The 12296-nt window shown below is 44.7% G+C and overlaps 1 protein-coding gene across 1 annotated transcript in view; it reads right to left on the reverse strand.

Moving 5' to 3' along the window:
- The window catches only part of LOC144480306 (A disintegrin and metalloproteinase with thrombospondin motifs 14-like), a 178035-nt gene that overhangs the window by 44905 nt on the left and 120834 nt on the right, over window positions 1-12296 (reverse strand). Inside the window, exons 6-7 of the mRNA XM_078199660.1 lie at window positions 10103-10259; window positions 437-542 (exon numbers count right to left, since the gene is read on the reverse strand). Of these exons, the coding sequence (XP_078055786.1) occupies window positions 437-542; window positions 10103-10259 (263 nt within the window). The remainder of the gene's footprint in view (window positions 1-436; window positions 543-10102; window positions 10260-12296) is intronic.

The following is a 12296-nucleotide window of genomic DNA, read 5'->3' on the forward strand; positions in this document are numbered from 1 at the left end:
CTAAACTGTGACTGGAGCCAAAATAAAAAGTCAATTCAGAAAGCCCAAACTGCCTGTATTAACAGGCCAGAGAAAGACGTCTGACATGCGCCTATATGTAAACATTTCTCCTCGGGAGAAGAATTCCAATGGTATTAGACACGATTTAATCCCTGACGTGGCTGGGAGTGATAGCACATTATTTAATTCCATAACCTACTCACGGCAGAATAACACAACTGTGCTAAGCCAGTTTCAAATTGCCAAATATGACTTCTTCCCTCTTTCACTTGTGCCGGCGCTGTCTCCACCCCTCCCACCAAACTCCGCTCAATTTATTGGCCAATATTGTCAGGGCTGCCTGCTTGCTTTGCGCCCCAAAGATTGCAGTTGAGTTGAGATGGGACTTTGCCCCTCTCGGCGTCTAGTTTGGAGTATTTGTGCAGCTCACACTTACACATGACCGGTTTCGTGGGCGACAACAAACGCAGAGGAGAATCCGTCTTCGTGGTTGAGCGTACAGCTTCGGAGTGGATGGCACATGCCTGTCACTGGAGCATAACCTAAGCACAATATAGACCAGAGAGTTCGTGAAAACACTGAAACTGCACAAATCCATTTCTCACACGCATACACACACACAAAGCGTGGCAGATCGTTGGCTTATCAATCTCACAGCTGTGTAAATCCTTTGGAAGACTCAAACCGTAAGCTAAAAGCATCAATATAAAATGTCTCCTTTGCCACAAGTCGGAAAGCAGAGCACTGCAGGTGTCGGGAATCTGAAATATAAAACAAAAAGCGTGGGATATATTGAGCAGGTCAGGCAGCATCTGTGGAGGCAGAAGCGGAGTTAAGGGAAGGTGATGGCGCAATGGCATTGTCGCTGGACTAGTAATCCATGGACCCAGGGTAATGCTCAGTGGTGAGCACTGCTGCCTCACAGTGCCAGGGGCCCGGGTTCAATTCCAGCTTTGGGTAACTTTCTATGCGGAGTTTGCACGTTCTCCCAGTGCGTGCGTGGGTTTCCTCCGGGTGCTCTGGTTTCCTCCTACAGTTCAAAGATCTGCAGGCTAGGTGGATTGTCCATGCTAAATTGCCCCTTAATGTCAGAGGGATTAGCAAGGTAAATACGTGGGGTTACAGAGGTAGGGCCTCGGTGGGATTGTTGTCAGTACAGGTTTGACGAGCCAAACGGCCTCCTTCTGTACTTTAGGGATTCTATGACCTATGTTTGAATCCCACCCTCAGCAGATGGTGAAATGTGACCTGCTGAACATTTCTCAATGTTTTCTGTTCTTAAGTTCTTCTTTGCCATAGTTGGCTTACTTGAAAAATAATTTGACAAAACGTGCGAATAACTTTCGTTTTGCAGGGATAAGACATGTATCGAGGTTAAATAAGAGTGCAGAAAAGATTTACTAGGATGCTACCAGGACTTGATGGTTTGAGTTATATGGAGAGGCTGGATAGACTGGGATTTTTTTTCTCTGGAGCGTAGAAGGCTGAGGGGTGATCTTTTTTGAGGTCTATAAAATAATGAGGGGCACAGATCAGCTAGCTAGTCAACATCTTTTCCCAAAGGTAGGGGAGTCTAAAACTAGAGGGCAGAGGTTTAAAGTGAGAAGGGAGAGATACAAAAGGCTCCAGAGGGGCAATTTTTTCACTCAGAGGGTGGTGAGTGTCTGTAACAAGCTGCCAGAGATAGTAGTAGAGGCGGGTACAATTTTGTCTTTTAAAAAGCATTTTAGACAGTTACATGGGTACGATGGGTATAGAGGGATATGGGCCAAATGTGGGCAATTGGGATTAGCTTGCGGGTTTAAAAAAAGGGTGGCATGGACAAGTTGGGCCGAAGGGCCTGTTTCCATGCTGTAAACCTCTTTGACTTTATAAATATCCTACAGCTAAGCACTGGCTTTCATAATGTTGTCAATACCAGACTCAAGGTTCTAAAGCATTAAATCTAATTGTAACAGGGATTGATTCCTTTCATTTAAAAATAACCTGTCTCTGTGCCAGCATTGACTGCATTAGTATCAAATGGAAAGGAAGCCATGGCATTGATGAATGACCTTATCATACAAGTGCTTAATGCACTTCCATTGAATTCCTCTCCGCACTTGTAATGGAGATATTGACTTGCTATTTTCTTTCTTAATTCAGACCCAGAGCTAAATATCTCTCAATATTTAAGCGCTTACAGTGTAATATTGCTTCTTCAAATTTTAGATTGACATGAGATTTAAATGATTGGGATACACAGAAACATACGAGAATAGGAGCAGAAGGAGGCCATTCGGCCCTTCGAGCCTGCTGCACCATTCATTATGATCATGGCTGATCATCCAACTCAATAGCTAATCTCGCCTCCCCCCCCCCCCCCATATCCTTTGATCCCCTTCCCCCCCCCCAAGTGCTATATCTAACTGCTTCATTAAAACATACAATGTTTTGGCCTTAACTGCTTTCTGTGGTAGCGAATTCCACAGGTTGACCACTCCCTGGGTGAAGAAATTTCTCCTCATCTCTATCCTAGAAGGTTTACCCCATATCCTCAGGTTTGATTTGATTTGTCACGTGTATTGGTATAGAGTGAAAAGTATTGTTTCTTGCGCGCGATACAGACAAACCATACCATTCATAGAGGACATTGGGGAGGAAAGGAGAGGGTGCAGAATGTAGTGTTGCAGTCATAGCTAGGGGGGTTAGGTTGATTGGTGCTAAGTTGCCCCTTACTGTTCAAAAATGTGTAGGTTATTTCAATTGTAAATCTGTGGGGTTACATGGATATGGTGGGCGTGAGGGCCTGGTTAAGGTATTCTCTCAGAGAGTGGGTGCAGATGCGATGGACTGAATGGCCTCTTCTGCACTGTAGGGATTTTATGTTTTATGGTATTGATAAATTTTTCTGATATTGAAAGAAATGTTACTGAAGTGATGCAAATGATCAACGGTGCAAAAGATTCCTCTTTCATCTCGTGGAAAATTATCCAGATCATCCACAGAAATCTGCTTCCTGTCAGATTTGCGGGTTAGGTGGATTGGCCACACTAAATTCCCCCTGAGTGTCCCAAGATGTGCAGGTTAGGTGGAAATCAGAAATCAGATTCAGATTTTGGAATGAGTTGAAAACCTGATAATGAAGTTTCAGCATGAAGTACAGTTACTGAAATTATGATACTTGAGCTCCAACACTGTTTAAATAATCTGTCTTCAAATAAGGGGTGTCGATGGTAGTCATGATGTGGAGAGGCCGGCGTTGGACTGGGGTGAACACAGTAAGAAGTCTCACAACACCAGGTTAAAGTCCAACAGGTTTATTTGGTAGCAAATACCATAAGTATGGTATTTATGGTATTTGCTACCAAATAAACCTGTTGGACTTTAACCTGGTGTTGTGAGACTTCTTACTGTGTTCAAATAAGGGAACAGATTTGTACAGTGTGTGGTATAGCATTCAGATGAGAGGCAAGAAACTGGACACAACTGCAAGCTCGCAGCAGGGCAGGGCTGTGTTGTCAGAGACTGTGAAGGTGACGTTGAACTTTAATAAGCCTGGTTCCTTCCAGGCTGGAGATATTTGCAACACATCGGTCCGCTGTTTGGAAGTCAGTGAAGGTAGTTCTCTACTCAATGTGAACTAACTACACTTCATTTCTTCTTGCCAGGGACTAAACAGGTGGAGCAAGTACATGGCTTTGTTAGAATTGCAGGCTTCTCCCAAGCGTGTTGACTTGCAGGCACCCCCATGTTGACTTTACCGTCTACTGGGACCGAAAGGGATTTCACTCCCTCAATGCCCAGCTGGTGCGTGTGACCACAGGCGGCAAATAATTCAGGTCGATACCAGCCTCTTGGCACCAGTCATGAGGCCTTCATTCTGCTGTGCTAATTGCACTTGTGCCATCACGGCAAACCAAAGGGGGATGACAGGGGATGGGGGGGGAAACAAGGGATATTTGGTAGCAAATATCTGCTGGGGCACTGTGGGGAGAGGGAGAGGTTGGGAAGGTGGGTCATGTCTTCTGAGAGAGGACAGCAGTTTAACCAGGGTTGTGCCTCCAAGTAACCTGTGGGAGGACAGGTTACTGGACTTAAAAGTCTCTTTGGACATTGTAATCCACGATGGTAGCAGTTGGAGCTTTCACTGGTGCACTTAGAAGGTGATTACTATCCGTGCTGAAACGGAAGTTGCATCATCAGCCAACAAGAGCCTGCATTATGGTCAGATCTAAATGTGTGTCAATGGAGTTGGCCGCCTTTCCCTGGTGGAACGGATGTGCTCCAAACACTGAGCTAAGCCCAGTGCCAAGTTGGTTCCGGGCTCCTTCGTGTTTCCTGACATCAATCACAAGCGTTCTGGCTGACTTCCCTGAGCACCAAGGATTTTATTGTACACACCCATCGATCTTCTTCTGCAAGCTGTTCCAACAAAGTCCTCATGGTTGTAGCAGAATGTGTGTGCAATCTCGTCCTTCAATGAGCTGGCACCAGTGCCCATTGGCCCTACTCTGGCAGCCCACTCAACAATGCAGATCACAACTCGACTCAATCCCCCGAGGTCAGCGCAGTTTCAGCTTTTGTGCTGGTGGCTGAGAGTGTGTAATCGAGTGATGGTTCTGTCTCTTCATCACCTCCACCATCTTCTAGGCGTCCCTTCACTGCCTGGTCAGGTTGCGCCTCTTGGGTTATCCAAAATGAAAATGGTACTAGGGTAAGGCTGTGGTGTGGGAAGCAGAAAGGTGCATGCTTACATCTTGTGTAGCAAAAGAGGGGGAAGTGAGGGGAGAGAAGGTTGGCTGGGCTTGAGAGTGTCATCATCTTCAATGGTTTTGGTACTGGCTGTGATCTTAGCAACGGATGTCATAACAATTGTCAGCACCATCTCCTCCATGATGGTTGGGACCTGTAAGTGTGCCTATCACTCTCTGGTTCCATCCTCTTGCTTCTGGCTGTGTGCCACCTTGCCCTGTAAAAGGAAGGGAAGTGTGTTAGCGAGTATTGTGCAAGTAGTCTGCCTGATGTAGCTGCTTTGGGTGCACAGCTGGCAGTGTGTTCAAAGTTGTAAGATGTGTGCGCAAGACTTTGTGTGAGTGTGTGACCTCATAGAGGTTTATAAAATCATGAGGGGCATCGTGAGATAAGGTGAATAGCCCAAGGTCTTTTCCCCAGGGTTAGGGGAGTCCAAAACTAGAGGGCATAGGTTTACGGTGAGAGGGGAAAGATTTAAAAGGGACTGGAGGGGCAACTTTTTTCACAAAGAGAGTGGTGAGTATATGGAATGAGCTGCCAGAGAAGGTGGTAGAGGCGGGTACAATTATAACATTTAAAAGACATTTTGGACAGGTACATGGAGGGGAAAGGTTAAGAGGGAAATGGGCCAAATGTAGGCAAATGGGACTAGTTCAGTTTAGGAGACTTGGTTGGCCTGGATGGGTTGGGCCAAAGGGCCTGTTTCTGTGCTGTAAATCTCTATGACTCTATGACTTGTATCAGCGTGAAGTGTGTGAGCATGAGGTGAATATTAGGCATTGAAAGAGATCGTTGGGAGGTGGTGAGTGATAGAAATGTGGTTCCTCGAGTAGGGCGTGTGGCTAATGGTGCCCTTGATAGGATCTGGCATTTGAAGATGCATTCACCAACCTTGACCAGCTGTGTGAGGTAATTGAACTTCTTGTGGCATTATGTCCAGAGATTGACAGCTGGCATTAATCCTGTGGTTATCACCTTCCACTGCCTTCTGAGCACGTGTCTAAGGGTAGGCGGAGACGTTGTGGTATTGGCGCTGGACTAGTAATCCAGAGACCCAGGGTAATGCTCTAGAGACCCAGGTTCGAATCCCATTACAGCAGATGGTGAAATAAAACTCTGAGCATGTGTCCAGAATGCCACCTGGCCCCCGTGGGTACAGGATATCACAGTCCAACTCTACCACCCAGGCCTCCTGTGCAGTGCATGAAAGACTTGGAACCCGCGCTCTCCTATATCCCGTTTCCCAGGTCAGTTGCATTTCCTGGAAAGACTGCCAGCTCCGGCTCCGGATACAATGTACTTCTCAGTTAACAAGTGCTGGTTAGCTTTAACGGCAGCAAGTTACAATGCTGGGTCCTCATGCTAATGCACATAGCCAATGAACAGCAGTTAGTGCTGGCTGTACACAGCAATGATTCAAATAAGCATTAATTGAACAAGCATCTATCACCATTCCCATATCCACTTTTGGGGTCCATCCAATGGAGCTTTGACCTGCATTAGTAATGTTAACAGTCTCAGTCAGAATTAAGATTGTATTCATAAATGGGTAACATCAGTAGGACCCATCCTAAACGAAAACAGAAAATTCTAGAAATTCACAGCAAGTCTGGCAGCATCTGTGGAGAGAGAATAGAGCCAACATTCTGAGACTGGATGACCCTTCATCCCCACTCTATCTGCATCAATAGTAAAATTGAAACATATTTCAGGTACATTTTTAAGTTGCATATAAACATTCAGGGCAGCACGGTGGTACTGCTGCCTCACAGCACCAGGGACCTGGGTTCGATTCCCGGCTTGGGTCACTGTCTGTATGGAGTCTGCATGTTCTCCCCGTGTCTGCGTGGGTTTCCTCTGGGTGCTCCAGTTTCCTCCCACACTCCAAAGATGTGCAGATTAGGTGCATTGGCCATGCTAAATTGCCCCTTAGTGTCCAAAGATGTACAGCTTAGATGGATTGGCCATGCTAAATTGCCCCTTAGTGTCCAAAGATGTACAGGTTGGGTGGATTGGCCATGCTAAATTGCTCCTTAGTGTCCAAAGATGTACAGGTTAGGTGGATTGGCCATGCTAAATTGCCCCTTAGTGTCCAAAGATGTACAGCTTAGATGGATTGGCCATGCTAAATTGCTCCTTAGTGTCCAAAGATGTACAGGTTAGGTGGATTGGCCATGCTAAATTGCCCCTTAGTGTCCAAAGATGTACAGCTTAGATGGATTGGCCATGCTAAATTGCTCCTTAGTGTCCAAAGATGTACAGGTTGGGTGGATTGGCCATGCTAAATTGTCCCTTAGTGTCCAAAGATGTACAGGTTGGGTGGATTGGCCATGCTAAATTGTCCCTTAGTGTCCAAAGATGTACAGGTTGGGTGGATTGGCCATGCTAAATTGCCCCTTAGTGTCCAAAGATGTACAGGTTGGGTGGATTGGCCATGCTAAATTGCCCCTTAGTGTCCAAAGATGTGCAGGTTAGGTGGATTGGCCATGCTAAATTGCTCCTTAGTGTCCAAAGATGTACAGGTTAGGTGGATTGGCCATGCTAAATTGCCCCTCAGTGTCCAAAGATGTACAGCTTAGATGGATTGGCCATGCTAAATTGCTCCTTAGTGTCCAAAGATGTACAGGTTGGGTGGATTGGCCATGCTAAATTGCCCCTTAGTGTCCAAAGATGTACAGGTTGGGTGGATTGGCCATGCTAAATTGCCCCTTAGTGTCCAAAGATGTACAGGTTGGGTGGATTGGCCATGCTAAATTGCCCCTTAGTGTCCAAAGATGTGCAGGTTAGGTGGATTGGCCATGCTAAATTGCCCCTATTCAAAAATGTGTCGTTTAGGTGGATTAACCCTGGTAAATGTGCGGGGGTTATGGGGCAATGTTTGAGCCTCGGTAAGATGCTCTTTCGGAGAGTCAGTGCGGACTTGGTGCGCCGAATAACCTCCTTCTGCATTATGGGAAGTCTATGGACTTTGCTAATTTTTGATAGGGTTCCAAAATTATTTAAATCCATTTTGAAAATCACAGCAGTGTGATTCAGACTTTCTACCCCAGGATAAATCTGTCACGTACAAGGAGAGGTACGTAATCTGAAGGATCATTTCCTCACTGCTACCATACTGAAAGTTGAAAATAATGCAAATGAGCAGCAGAATTCAAGCAGACCCCTCGACAGTCACCACAATCCCTGCAGACAAACTTCTCATCCAACCGACCTAATTCAGACACTGTATTGCAGAAATACCCCTTCACCAAGATAATGCGTATCAGCAAAGGCATAACCTATACTAGCAGCAATACTGAGATACATAGCAGTATGGCACAGACCTTTAACATGAAAATATAAAAGCTACACACGACATTTTACAGACATTCCTCGATCAAGTAGTGTGCAGTCATCCAGCTATGCACAGTGAAGGCGAGAAAGTGTTCGATTAAGATATGCATCTCAGTTTATTTAATTTTATGCACCTCATGCAAATCTAACCTTTCACGAAATTAGGCATGCGGGGAGGATTGTTAGTAAAGATGACTAAAGCCACTGCTCAAAGCAAATTTTAATTTCATCTATTCGTAATGAATATAGTACCCGGGCGGCAAAGTGGTTAGCACTGCTGCCTCACAGTACCAGGAACCCGGGTTCGATTCCCGGCTTGGGTCACTGTCTGAGCGTAGTCTGCACATTCTTCCCCGTGTCTGCATGGGTTTCCTCCGGGTGCTCCGGTTTCCTCCCACAGTTCGAAAGAAGTGCTGTTTAGGTGCATTGGCCGTGCTAAATTCTCCCTCTGTGTACCTGAACAGGTGCCGGAGTGTGGCGACTTGGGGATTTTCACAGTAACTCAATTGCAGTGTTAATGTAAGCCTACTTGTGACTCATGAAAAAAGTTTAACTTTAATTTTATCCCTCACTAACTCACACTCTGATAAATGATTCTGATTACTGCTTCAATGGATTTATTCATTCCATAGACAGAAGATCAGAATATTTCACCATATCCTGTCAATCCTGTCTAACAATCATAAGCTGTAATAAAAAAAATTATATTCAAACAGTTATAGAAAAATGGTACAATGGCTCTTAATTACATGCGGCGCTATACAATTTGCAAGCATTACTTTAGGTTGCAACATGAATAATAGGCTGTTCAGCAGTAACATATGAACAATGTAAGCAAAGAAATTGAAAACTATAAGTAATGATAAACAAATGCACAACTTTAAATGTCTTTAATTGCCACCACTTGATTCCGGGGATGAAAGGGTTGATGTATGGGAGGAGATTAAACAGTTTGGGGTTACACTTGCTGGAGTTTCGAAGAATGAGAGGGGATCTGATCAAGGTATATAAAATTTTAAAAGGGATTGATAAAGTAAATGTAGACCAAATGTTTCCTCTTGTGAGGCAATCTAGAACAAGAGGTCACAGGTATAGGTTGAGAGGCGGTAGATTTAAAACTGAGATGAGGAGGAACTACTTCTCACAGAGGATGGTGAATTTGTAGAACTCGCTGCCCCATAACACGGGGGAGTCTGAATCGTTGAATGGTTCCAAGAAGGAGCTATATATATTTCTGATTTTTAAAAAAGGGATAAGGGGATATGGGCAACAGGTGGGGAGGTGGATTTGAGATCATGAGAAGAACAGCCATGATCTGGTTGAATGGCGGAGCAGGCTCGAAGGGCTAAATTTGCCTACTTCTGCTCCTAATTCCTATGTTCCTACGTTCACTGGTTGAATACAATGGTTTGGTACATTGAAGGTTCCGACTTTGGACAATCATGTGTCAATTTTCTAATCCAATAAAATATAAGGAGCCACCATATTCATTTGGAGTTGACTAGATAAACGTGAGAAACGAAACGCTGAACTGAGTCTGCAATCTGTTGCACAAAATAACTGCCAGGGGGAGAGCGAGACAGACACAGACATCGTGCAGGCAATAACCTCGCTGCTAACAGGCAAAGCTCGGGTATTTCTGACAGCTGTAATTTATTCAGGGAGAATGCCACTTGGAAACTTTAAGTACAGTAATATACGTATATAAAAGGGTAAAAACACCAGACTGGGAATGGAAGGGACGTTGAAGGCAAAAAACATGCTGTACAAAACAAAGGAGCACTTGGGAATGAGAAACTACAGAATCTGTAAGCTTCAAAACTGGGCAGTTCAAAAAATAGCACATAGAGTTAAAGATACATCTCTGTATATTAGATTTTTTTTAAATGTCATTGACATGTAGCATATACAGGCTTTTATTTGTATTAAATTTGAATTCTACAAGTGTATTCTCAAGAGGTTACCTTTACAGATTTTGAGGTCAGACTGCACACACTGCAGTACTGCACATACCTGATCGAGAACAATACAGTACCTTGCATACCTGCAGGACCAAAATCTTGCCTGGTAAGGAATATGGCATGGTCATGATGCTCTGTGTGCCCAGGGTCGGAGCGCTGTTGAGTGTGAGCCCAGCGGCAAACTTGTTCTAAACTTCGAGACGGATTCCCACGCTCTATTAAGCTGATAGACTGTAAAACGAAGAGAGTTCGGCCAACAACTTTTTAAATAAGATAGCTAGCTCCACATTGCTCCAAACAAAATTCCGTCTTTTTTTTCCACGAGTCTGTTCGTTGGGAGAATTGTACTTAATTCTCATTGTAAAACTGTCACTGCAATTTTCTCTTTAAACTGGTATTTTCCAGGGTACATTTCATCTGGTTATCCTGCTAAACTCTGTACGTGTATTCACTTGGGGATTTTGGATAACAATGAGGAGTGAATGAGGTGGGGGGTGGCATGGTGGCACAATGGTTAGCAGTGCAGCCTCACAGCGCCAGGGTCCCGGGTTCAATTCCAGCCTTGAGTGTCTGTGTGGAGTTTGCACGTTCTCCCTGTGTCTGTGTGGGTTTCCTCCAGGTGCTCTAGTTTCCTCGCACAGTCCAAAAATGTGTGGATTAGGTGGATTGTCCAGTCTAAATTGCCCCTTAGTGTCCAAAGATGTGTAGGTTAGGTGGATTGGCCATGCTAAATTGCCCCTTAGTGTCCAAAAATGTGTGGATTAGGTGGATTGTCCAGTCTAAATTGCCCCTTAGTGTCCAAAGATGTGTAGGTTAGGTGGATTGTCCAGTCTAAATTGCCCCTTAGTGTCCAAAGATGTGTAGGTTAGGTGGATTGGCCATGCTAAATTGCCCCTTAGTGTCCAAAGATGTGCGGATTACGTGGATTGGCCATGCTAAATTGCCTCTTATTGTCAAAGACGTGTAGGTTAAGTAAATTGGCCATGGTGGCGTTACGGGTAGGGAGCTGGATAAGATGCTCTTTTGGAGAGCCAGTGTAGACCCGATGGGCCGAATGGCATCCTTCTGCTCTGTAAGCTCTCTATGAAATCATGGCCAGAGCTATTGAGACCAAGTGCAGCAACTCCAAATGCTGTCCTCCTGGTGTCCAGCAAATCAGTACTTGCCTGAAACACTCTTGTCTACTTGGCTTAGCACCGAATCACAAAATGCACTTTAGTAGTCAAAAGATCATTGACACCACATTTAGTTCATTATCTGCAATTTTATTTCTAATATTCTTTAAACTGTTAGTGCCACTGATTTGTCACAGTAAGGGGAATAATAATCCATGTTCAATAGTGAGAACGTTTCCACCGTTAGAAGCCATCTGAGTATTCTGCAGAACCTTTCCTCTTTTGTATGAAGGAACTATCTGCTGACTTTAATTTTCAGTTAGCTGGACGGCTGGTTCATGATGCAGAGCAAAGCCTACAGCCTGGGTTCAATTCCCGCACCGGCTGAGGTTAGAACATAAGAACTAGGAGCAGGAGTAGGCCATCTGGCCCCTCGAGCCTGCTCCGCCATTCAATAAGATCTTTTCATGGACTTGGCTCCACTTACCCGCCCGCTCGCCATAACCCTTAACTCCTTGACTGCTCAAAAACTTATCTATCTTCGCCTTAAAAACATTCAATGAGGTAGCCTCAACTGCTTCACTGGGCAGGGAATTCCACAGATTCACAACCCATTGGGTGAAGAAGTTCCTCCTCAAGTCAGTCCTAAATCTGCTCCCTCTTATTTTGAGGTCATACCCCCTAGTTCTAGTCTCACCTGCCAGTGGGAACAACCTCCCTGTTTCTATCTTACCTATTCCCTTCATAATCTTATATGTTTCTATGAGATCTCCCCTCATTCTTCTGAATTCCAATGAGTATAGCCCCAGTCTATTCAGTCTCTCCTCATAAGCCAACCCTCTCAACTCCGGAATCAACCTAGTGAATCTCCTCTGCATCCCCTCCAGTGCCAGTATATCCTTTCTCAAGTAAGGAGACCAAAACTGTACACAGTACTCCAGGTGTGGCCTCACCAGCACCTTATACAGCTGAAACATAACCTCGTTGTTTTTAAACTCCATCCCTCTAGCAATGAAGGACAAAATTCCATTTGCTTTCTTAATTACCTGCTGCACCTGTAAACCAACTCCTTGTGATTCTTGCATAAGGATACCCAGGTCCCCCTGCACAGCAGCATGCTGCAATTTTTTACCATTTAAATAATAGTCCATTT

The sequence above is a fragment of the Mustelus asterias genome, chromosome 28, assembly GCF_964213995.1.
Source record: "Mustelus asterias chromosome 28, sMusAst1.hap1.1, whole genome shotgun sequence".
NCBI classification, from domain to species: domain Eukaryota; kingdom Metazoa; phylum Chordata; class Chondrichthyes; order Carcharhiniformes; family Triakidae; genus Mustelus; species Mustelus asterias.